The sequence below is a fragment of the Nicotiana tomentosiformis genome, chromosome 12 (genome assembly GCF_000390325.3).
Source record: "Nicotiana tomentosiformis chromosome 12, ASM39032v3, whole genome shotgun sequence".
Taxonomy (NCBI): domain Eukaryota; kingdom Viridiplantae; phylum Streptophyta; class Magnoliopsida; order Solanales; family Solanaceae; genus Nicotiana; species Nicotiana tomentosiformis.
This window is the reverse complement of record NC_090823.1, coordinates 40,489,588-40,500,793: the sequence shown is the minus strand read 5'-3', so window position 1 is coordinate 40,500,793 and position 11,206 is coordinate 40,489,588. Positions and strand designations below refer to the sequence as shown.

Here is an 11,206-nt window from a genome sequence, read left to right as displayed (position 1 = left end):
GCGAATCTCCTTTCTCAATGTGATAGGAAGAAACTTCTCTATGAAGAGCTGAGAGAACTGGTCCCAAGTAAGAGCAGGCGACCCAGCTGGTCTGGTTAACAAGTAATCTCTCCACCATTTCTTGGCAGAACCAGTCATCTGAATTACAGCAAAATCGACCCCATTGGTCTCCACTATACCCATGTTCCGTAGAACCTTATAAAAACTGTCAAGATACTCCTGGGGGTCCTCTGAAGGAGAACCACTGAAGTGAACAGTAAAGAGCTTGGTAAACCTGTCTAATCTCCATAAAGCCTCAGAAGACATAGCTGGCCCATCTCCGACCTGTGCGGCAATAACCGGCTAAACTAACCCGATTGGCTGAGCTGCTGGAGCCTGATACTAGGGAGCTATTTGCTCCGGAGCAGGAGTAGTAGGAGTCTGGGCTCCTCCTCCAGCCTGAGAGACTGCTGGTGCCATGGGAAATGCGCCAGTCTAGGCCACACTCTCCATAAGGCCCACCAAACGGACCAAAGCGTCCTGAAGTACTCGGGTAGCAATGAACCCCTCTGGAACTTGAGCTGGTCCGACAGGAACAGTCTGGGCTGGAACCTTCTCGTCAATCTATATCTGAGGCTCCACTGCTGGGGCTGCTGCTCGGGCCCTAGGCTGAGCCTTACCCCTACCTCGACCTCTGGCACGGCCTCGGCCTCGACCTCTGCCCCGCATAGGAGCTATCACTGGAGGCTCTGGCTACTGTTCAGCTGAGGAAGCAGTACGTGTTCTCTCCATCTACAAGAGAATAAGAGTAGAAGAGTTCAATCAGTATTGAGAAAGCAAAATCGCACGACAAGGAAGAATAGAAGTGAAACTTGTTCCCAAACTTCATAGCCTCTGGAAGATAAGCACAGATGTTTCTGTACCGATCCTGCAGACTCTACTAAGCTTGCTCGTGAATTGTGAGACCTATGTAACCTAGTGCTCTGATACCAACTGTCACGACACAAAATTTCCCACCGACGGGACCGTGATGGCACCTAACATTCCACTTGCCAGGGAAGCCAACGTTAGAGAATCATTAAACCAATTCCTTATTTCTATTCAGTAAATAACAATAATTAACTAAAATAAAATATAATAAGTGCGGAATATCATAAAACTATATTAATTACTACCACCCGGATCTGGAGTCACAATTCACGAGCATTCTAGAATTTACTACAAGTAACAGTCTGAAAAAAATACAATTGTCTAAAAGAAAGAAAAGAGTAGGACATAAAAAGATGGATGGGGACTTCAAGGTGTGTGAACGCCGACAGATCTACCTTGAGTCTCCGGACAGCGGACCAATAGCAAATCTTGATCAACCTGAGCCGGTATCAAAATCTGCACAGAAAGTGCAAAGTGCAGCATCAGTACAACCGACCCCATGTACTGGTAAGTGTCGAGCCTAACCTCGATGAAGTAGTGATGAGGCTAAGGGAAGGCACCTACAATCAACCTGTACAATTTAACAGTGTATACGCAAATAACAGGAATGAAGAACTAAACAGGAAATGTCGGGATGGGAGACATACTAAGGGGAATACAGATAAAGAACTACAACAGAATGATCACTGGAGCAGTTAATATACCATGAATCAACAGGAATAATGAATACAGTAAAGAAAAATGCACTGCATCACCCTTCGTGCTTTTACTCTCAATCTCACCATAAAATTAATAGAAACGGCACGGCATCACCCTTCGTGCTTTTACTCTCATATCATGGCACAGCATCACCCTTCGTGCATTAACACTCACAATATGGCACGACATCACCCTTCATGCATTAACATTCACAATATGGCACGGCATCACCCTTCGTGCATTAACATTCACAATATGGCACGGCATCACCCTTCGTGCATTAACACTCACAATATGGTACGGTATCACCCTTTGTGCATTAACACTCACAATATGGCACGGCATCACCCTTCGTGCATTAACACTCTCCCTTACCATAATACAATGCATGAATAACAACAGGGAGATAGAATAACAAGTACAAACCTTACTTCAATATTTGGTTCCATAATATCAATCTCAACTTTGAAATAAAAACTCAATTATCACCAGAAAATTTCGTAAACATGATAAGAACGATAATTTGAACAGCACAAGTATAACACGTAGCAATTTGGCATAGGAATAAGACAATATAAGAAAAATAAAGAAACATGGAAAATAAGTAAATTGGCGGCGCATAAGTACTCTTCACCTCACATATACGCCGCTCACATGAATTTCACTTAGCAAATAATCTAAGGTTCCTAATTTTCTCAAGTCAGGGTTAGACACAACACTTACCTCGCTCCGAAGGCCACTTAATTCTCAATCACAGCTTTTCCTTTGGAATTCACCTCCAAACCACTCGTATCTATTCAAAAATGACTCAATAATATCAAATATTGCTAAAGGAATCAATTATATTTCATAAATTAAATTTTCCAATTTTTCCTCCAAAAAGTTGAAAAATCGACCCCGGGCCCGCTTGGTCAAAACCCGAGGTTCGGACCAAAATCTTTTTACCCATTCACCCCCGAGCCCGAATATGTAATTAGTTTTGGATTCCGACCTCAAATTGAGGTCTAAATCCCCAAATACCCGAAATCCCTATTTTCTACCCTAACCCCTAATTCTACCATGAAAACTCTAGATTTTAGGTTGAAAATTCAAGAAATGTAATGGGTAACTGAAAGAAAATGGTTTAGAATCACTTACCAATAATTTGGGGAAGGGATGACTCTTGAAAATCGCCCATCACCGTTTGGTTTTTGACAAAAATGAGTTTTTTGGCAAAACTCCCGTTTTGGATTCTGTTAAGTGCTGGGCGACAGTGTTCATCGCGTTCGCGAGAGCACTGTCGTGTTCGCAAAGTGTATGGCCTGCCAATCCTTTGCGTTTGCGAGGTAGTACTCGCATTCGTGTAGGCTACTCTTCCCTAGTCTTCGCATTCGTGAGATATTGCTCGCGTTCGCGATGTAGAAAAGGCTGACTCACCCTCCCCAGTGCCTAACGCTACGCGTTCGCGATGGGCTTGTCGTCTTCGCGATGGGCTTGTCGTCTTCGCGAAGGGTAACGCCCCCATCACTTCGCGTTTGCGACCAAGCCTTCATGTTTGCGAAAAAGAAACCCTCAGCTACCTAGTTTACTCTTCGCGTTCGCGAGAGTGCCTTCACGAACGCGAAGAAGGACATGCCAGAACACAGATTCTGCAGAAAAACCAAATTTCCAAAGTCCAAAACATCCTGTGGCCTATCCGAAACTCACCCGAGCCCTCTGGGCTCCAAATCAAACATGCACACAAGTCTAAAAATATCATACGGACCTGCTCGCGTGATCAAATCGCCAAAATACCACCTAGAACTCTAAATTTAGCACCAATTCAAATGAAATTCTCAAGAACACTTTAAAATATTTATTTTCTCAACTGGACGTCCGAATCACGTCAAATCAACTTTGTTTCTTACCAAATTTCACAAAAGTGTCTTAAATATCATAATGAACTTGTACCGGGCTCCGGAACCAAAATAAGAACCCGATACTAACAATGCCAAATATCAATCAATTCTTAAAAATAAATAATTTTCAAACTTTTAATTTTCATCAAAGATTCATAACTCAAGCTAAGGACCTCCAAATTCGATTCCGGGCATACGCCCATGTGCCATAATTTGATACAGATATACCGGGACTGTCAAAGTACGGATTCGGGCCCGTTTACCAAAAATATTGACCGAAGTCAACCAAAATTAACTTTTAAGGCAAAAATTCTTATTTTCATTAGTTTTCAACATAAAAGCTTTTCCAGAAACCTGCCCGGACTGTGCACGCAAATCGAGGAGGGTAAAAATGAGATTTTTAAGGCTTAAGAGCGCAGATTCGAGTTCTAAAATATAAGATGACCTTTTGGGTCATCACATGGGTTGTGGCTATACTGGTAGAGGAGATTAAGCAGATAATGGCACGACTCAATGTAACTATAGCTCATACTCTTAGAGAAGGAAATAAATTGGCAGATCACCTAACAAATTATGCGCTGGATATGGGCTCTATTGAGTGTCATTGCTTTTGTGATCTAGATATGCAAGAGAGAAGGATTGTTAATAATGATAAGCTACAATGTTCATACTTAAGAATAAGGGTTGCAAGGGGATAAGGGGTGTAAAAGGGAGGAGTTCAAAGGAGGAGGAGAAGAAATGCAACATCATTGTGTGCCACCTAGTTCAAATCCCTTTGGTGGAGAATCTGGTGGTTTTATTATGGACTAACCATGTGTTCTTTTTTGCAGGATACGATACTGCATCCATACCTTACTATTTGATACAAATTCTATGGGTGGTTTTAGCACTTAGTACCCATTCCCTTGAAGGAGTATTAACAATAAATACAAGCATGGAAGCAAGGAGGACCTCGAGTGTACTAGGGACTGAAATATCTATGCACACCTTCAATATACTTGCATTGTGTTACTCTTGTTTGTTCCTTCAGGCAGAGATTGGAAAGAATACTGCATTGATAGTTTACAAGACATCGGGACATTTAAGGACAGTACACTACGTGACCAGAATGGAAAATGAATGTGCTATAGACCCAGACAATTCTAAGGTACAACTGTGGGAGGTACTTCAGCTGATGGATAACAACGCTGGAGATTTAACAGAACATATACAAGGATGCAAAGGGACATCCACACCAGCTCCAACAACTCATGAAGGACAAGTTAATGTCCTCATGCCTTAGATTTTAATAAGAACTCAATGAGTGGTATTAGTACTTTGTACTCATTCCTTTGAAGGAGTGGTAAAGAGTGCATGCGGTAAATCAATAAGAGAGCACTTGACCGCAAGAAGGACATCTACAATGGATTTTAAGAAGCGCAAGAGAAGTGCAAAGCCCAGAAACTTGATAACAGTGACGAAGGTGGCATTGTAGATTTAACACCCAATGCAATTCATTTATCGTAAATTCCATGAGTGGTATCATGTCAAGAAATCAGCTAATTACTCTAGGAGATCACACACATCCCCTATCCAAAAATACATGTTCATCTACGTGAACAACAGAAACTTAGATGCAACAAATAATGCCACTGTCAGTAATAGGTATTTTATTGAGGCAGGTATATTGTTGAATTCTGGACATTATGAGGAAGAATTTGTTGGGTATATTTGGTATATACAGTGCAACAAATTGCAAGACAAGAAAACTAGACAACAAGATAAGTGTCGCCTTTAGAAGTTGAGGTTTAGGCCATTTGTGTATGCAATTTTGAGATGCAATTACATCGAACTATATTAAAGAATTTGCTTTTTCTCTCTCTAGAACTTTACTCTCTCAAACGGCTATTAACGGCTAAATAGCAATTAAAACCTATGCGCCGTCGAATAGAGCCTCCGGGCAGTGCCGATCTGGCGCGTCCGAAACATCATTTGGTTCCTCCAGCTGTGACAAACACAACCATAGAAGGAATTGCCCCTAAACCTTCTTATGCAAACACTATCGCTGGAATTGCTAGTACTTCTACGGCACCGACACCGGCACGACACCCTCGCAAATCAGTTGTAGCTAGGCAAACCACTCACAATGGGATGCCGACAGTTATTTTCAAAGCCAAAGATTATTATGGCATTATGGATGAAGAATGCAAACGCACTATCGTTGGCAGATTCTTGAAACCTCGACCACAAATTGATAGAATTAGGTCAAGATTCAGGAAACAATTCTCGCTGAAAGAAAATGTCAAAATTGGTGTCTATGATAATTTCAATGTATTTCTCGACTTCACTACTGATGAAGATTTCAAAACCATCTGGTACCGAAGGGTTATTTAAATTGAAGGAAGACAGATGTGGCTCCAAAAATGGTCCTCCGACTTCAAACCAGAGGAAGATAGCCCAATCGTTCCAGTATGGGTTCTCCTCCCTGGCCTTCCATATAATATGCATTCATGGCACTATGTGAAATAAATTCTATGTTTTGTTGGTACACCACTAACAGTGGATGTTGCGACTAGTGGAAAAACAAGACCAAGTATAGCCTAAGTCAAAGTCGAAATTGACCTCCATAAACCTCAACTTCAATCTGTTTGGGTTGGGTCAGAGGATGAGGAGTCGCCTCTCCAAGGTTTTACCCAAAAGCTGGAATACGAAGGAGTTCCAAAATATTGTAAACATTGTAAGAAGTTGGGACATAACATGATGAACTGTAGATTTTTGAAAAAGAAAGCCAACCTTGAAACTAATAGGGACGTGGAGAATGATAATCTAGGAACTTCATTGATAGCTGAAACATCTGGAATGGATATCTATGGAAAAGTGATTAAAGAGGCACAAAATTAACCCCAAGTTAAAACAATTGGGTCAAGAGGAAAGGACCAGGCCATCATAGACAAGGAAAATAAAGTCACCAATGACAATGGCAAGCACCAGGTTATAGATGCTAATCAACTCCAAGCAAATAACACCACTACTCACAAAGTAGATCCCACTGAAGGAAAAAAAGTTAAAGAAAAAAAAGAAGAAGAATACTAAAGCCAGAAGAATGCAAAAAAAGAAGAGCAAAGTAGTGTTCAAACCAGTGACCTCGCAAGAAAGTTACAGAAAATAGCAGACCAAGAGTTACGCTTCTACTCAAAATGTACACTCTCTCGTAGTTATGGAAGAAAATCTTCAGATTCAGGGATTACTCAACACTCCGGCTCAATAACAACAACAACTCTCAACGACTAAGGAAGATATCATTGAAAAAGATTGAAAGTGTCAAATGAAGTAGCAATGGTTACTAATCAGGAAAAAGGTAGTACAGAAGACAAAAGTACTAGTAACATAGCTAACCAGGTGCATCAAGTGGATCATATTGCAGACAGTTGCAGCTCCTCTAGCCTCCCTTCAGAGATTATCAAACATCCGGAGATTCAATTAAAGTAGACTTGAATGCAGCCAGTTTAAACCCCACTATGGAGAATTCTAGTCAATCCAAGGATACTGCTGAAGAACACTTGTTACAAAAATAGTCCCACGACCAAGAGAAAGCCAAAGACAATGTTGAAAAAAGTGTTCAAGATAGAAAGGATTTTAGAAAATGCTCTCCCATGACAAGAGGAATAAGTCACACCAGAGGATCCAGAACAAAGCACAAGAATAGGAATGATCTTTCAAACGGAAGGAACAGAACACCTCCCCTATAAGTTCTAATGATTAGCACAATATTTTGAAACATTAGGGCAATGAGAACCAAAAAAGCCATTCAAAAGCTGAAATACTTATGAAATATTAACAAGGTTCAATTTGTAGCTATATCTAAACATTACATTGGTAAAGAAAAGCTTGAGGGTTACAGAAAATTTCTTGGTTTTCAACATAGTACTTCCAATTTCAATGGTCAAATTTGGTGTTTCTGGAACAAAAATGGCAACCATATGATGATTGCAGAGGATGAACAACATATTACCATCAAGTTTGATGACGACATTAGTAACCATAGCACCTACATCACAGTTGTCTATGCAAAATGCCCGGCAGTTGAGAGAAAAGAGCTGTGGGGTAGTTTGGTAGAGGATAGCCTTATCATTGATTGTCCCATAGTGTATTGGGGGATGTTTCAACGTGATTATTGATCCAGAGGAGAAGCTAGGAGGGAACCCTCAAAGAGTTCATAGAAGCTTGGATTTTATTAATTGTATGGATAATTGTGGGGTTACGGATCTTGTTTTTTCTAGTCCTAAATTCACTTGGTGTAATAATTGGAGTCTTCGCAAAAGAGTCTGAAAAAGGCTAGATAGAATTTTTATCAATGACTTGTGGGCACAACAATTCCAGAATAACTCTGTTAAGCACTTAGCGAGAACAGGTTCAGATCATAGGCCTTTAGTCATGAAGTGTTGCAACAATAACCACAACCACATTAGTTATTTCAGGTTCTTGAATTTTTGGGTCAGCCAAAAATATTTTTTAGACATTGTCAAGGTGGTATGGGATTCTAGTATTTCTGGTAACTCTATGTGGATCCTACAATCTAAATTGAAAATGCTTAGTAGGAGACTAAGCAAATGGTCCAGAGAGGATATAGGGGACATCAATGATAAAGTGAGTAAATGGAAAGTCAAGGTTCAACTCCTAGATGAGATAGTTAGCAAGAATCTTTACTCAAACAGAAGGCCCAAACCAAATGGTTCGAAGATGGAGATATTAATACCAAGTATTTTCATAGTCTTCTCAGAGAAAAGAGAAGAAGACTCCAACTTCACAAAATCAAAAACCATATGGCCAAATGGATACAAAAAGAAAAAAATATTACTAAGGCTGCTGTCAAACACTTTGATTCCCTGTTCAATCTTCCCAAGCCCACCCTCAACCCCTACCTTTTGACCTGTATTCTAAAGTGCATATTAGATGAAGATAACATGAAGTTATCTGCGATTCCTAATGAAAATGAAATCAAGGAAGCTGTATTCAGTTTAAGTGTAGATAGTACAGCTGGTCCGGACGGTTATATTGGTACTTTCTTTCAACATTGCTGGGACATCATCAAACATGATATCATTGCTTTTGTCAAGGAGTTCTTCAATGGTAAAAGACTTACAAAATTCTATTCTCATACTTGCCTTGCTTTAATTCCTAAGAATGATGTTCCAACCAATTTTTCTGAATTCAGGACTATCAGCCTTTCCAATTTTACCAATAAAATTCTTTCTATAAAGCTGAATCCTTTGCTTCCAAAACTTATTTGTGAAAATCAAACGGGCTGTGTGAAAGATAGATTGATCACTGAAAACGTTCTTTTGGCTCAATAAATTATTCAAAATATTTCTGAGAAAAATACTGGAGGTAATTTTGTTATCAAATTAGATATGGCAAAAGCTTATGATAAAATGTCATGGGTCTTTGTTACATCAGTTCTTAGAAAATATGGATTTTCAGAAGTTTGGATTGATTTGATCAATAATCTTATTTTCGGAGTTTAGTACTTTATTATTATTAATGGTAACAGAACCGGTTTCTTTACATCCTCACAGGGTTTGAAACAAGGGGACCCCATATCCCCCTCTCTCGTTAATCTTGAAGCTGATGTCATTTCTAGGTCTCTGAATAATCTGAATCATGATGACAATTTTTCTCCTTTCTCTATGCCTTTTTAGGGGGCCTATTATTAACCATCTTGCTTATGCTGATAATATTATTATCTTTAGTAATGGTAATAGTACCTCTATTGAGATGATTATGAATGTAGTTAAGGCCTACGAGATGAGCTCAGGTTAGTTGGTCAATAGAGATAAAAGTTTCTTTTTGACTGCCCTAATACTTGTGCCCTCAGAATTAATAGGATGAGAGATTACACAGGCTTTATGGACAAGGAGTTTCCTTTTAATTACCGGATGTCCTCTTTATGTAGGAAGAAAGAAAATTGTTTACTTTGACTATTTGGTTCATAAGGTCATTAAAAGACTCAATGGTTGGCATGGTAAGATGCTTTCTTATGGAGGTAGGCTCATTCTTATTAAAAGTGTCCTCCAATCACTTCCTATATATACTCTCTCTTCTATGAATCCTCCTAAAGCCACATTTCATCTCCTTGAGAAATACTTTGCTAATTTCTTCTGTGGCACTGATGGTGACCATAAAAAGTACCATTGGAGATCATGGAAGCACCTATGTTTTCCTATTGACGAGGGAGGCATAGGAATTAGGAAAATAAAAGATATCAGTGAGCTTCTAGCTATCAAAAGATAGTGGAGATTTAGAACAACACCATCTATGTGGGCTAGCTTTCTCAAGCACAAATATTGCATTAGAGCTCACCATGTCGCTAAGCAATGGACTTCTGTCAACTCTCACTCATGGAAACATTTGACAAAGGTTAGAAAGATTGCAGAACAACATATGGTTTGGCATATTAATGAAGGTAACTCAATTTTTTGGTGGGATAATTGGACCTGTAAAGGTCCTCTCGCCAACTTGACCCCTGGTACATACAAAAACCCTAAGATTCTTGTCAGGGAATTCATCCAGAATGGTGAATGGAACATCAACAAACTTCAAGATATTTTACCAAGTTCTATAGTTCAACACATAAAGAAGATTGAAATTGGGAACTACTCATTACCAGACAAGATTTACTGGGATCTTTCGCTAAATGGTAGATACTCCAATAAGACTACTACGCAACTTATCAGAAAAAGTAAACCAAAGGAGTATCTGCTATGTAAGGTTTGGCATTCTTCTATCCCTTTTAAAATTTCTTTTCTTACTTGGACATTATGGTATAGAAAACTACCTTTTGATGATGTGATAGTCAACTTTGGAAGACAAATAGTTTCCAGATGTAACTGTTGTGCTAATCCTAAAAATGAAACTATTCAACATGTTTTCATGGAAGGAGAAGCAACTAGTTATATCTGGAAACTAATAGGATCCCCCTTAGGAATTATACATCATCAAAGGACAGTTAGATATACTATTAACAAGTGGTGGCAGGTTAAGGAGCGAAATGTAGTTCACAAGTTGATTCTTCAAATTACCCCCACTATTATTTGCTGGGCAATTTGGAAAGAAAGATGTTCTTGTAAATATGGTAGTCAAAAGAAGTTCAACTTATTCAGAATGGAGCAACAAGTACTTTGAATCATTGGAGCTGCAATCGCCAAAGCCTTCCCTAATTGCAAAATCTCAATGCCATGGAACAACTACTGTAATATAGTTCTAAATCTTCAGCCTATTCCTAAAGCTATTGTTGTCAACTGGAATAAACCGGAGGATGGCTACTTTAAATTGAATACTGATGGTAGCTTCATCAAGTAGAATGGAAAAGCTGGGATTGGAGGAATTCTCAGAGATGACAAGGGAGACTTAGTTATGACTTTTTTAGTTTCAACTCAGGGTAGTAGCAATAATTACATAGAAGCGCAGGCTGCTTGGTATGGTTGCAATTGGTATGTCCAAAATGGCTACATAGGATTCACGTTGGAGTTGGATTCATAGATTGTGGCAAATATGCTCAAAGAGAATAGAACCAGCAACTATAAGTCGAACAACATCATGGAGTGTACCTCTCAAATGATTCAGGAGGCCAATATTAACGTTGTTCGCTGCTATAGAGAGGCTAATCAAGTGGCGGATTACCTAGCTAAGCTAGCAACTACTTCTTCTAAAGAATCATACTTCTTTACATCCCAACAACTCCC

General features: G+C 39.4%; 1 protein-coding gene across 1 annotated transcript; it reads left to right on the top strand.

The window, feature by feature from the left end:
- The first annotated feature begins 9,779 nt into the window (after positions 1–9,779).
- On the top strand, positions 9,780–10,823 carry LOC138902523 (uncharacterized). The gene is made up of 2 exons (XM_070190401.1): positions 9,780–10,637; positions 10,737–10,823. The coding sequence occupies exons 1-2, from the start codon at positions 9,780–9,782 to the stop codon at positions 10,821–10,823; spliced, it is 945 nt and encodes a 314-aa protein (XP_070046502.1).
- Positions 10,824–11,206: the final 383 nt, after the last annotated feature.

Excerpts from the sequence above, each read along its gene's own strand:
- LOC138902523 (XM_070190401.1), top strand. The coding sequence starts at position 9,780 with ATGTGGGCTAGCTTTCTCAAGCACAAATATTGCATTAGAGCTCACCAT. Across the intron at positions 10,638-10,736 it reads TATTCAGAATGGAGCAACAA|CCTATTCCTAAAGCTATTGT; the intron begins GTACTTTGAATC and ends CTAAATCTTCAG.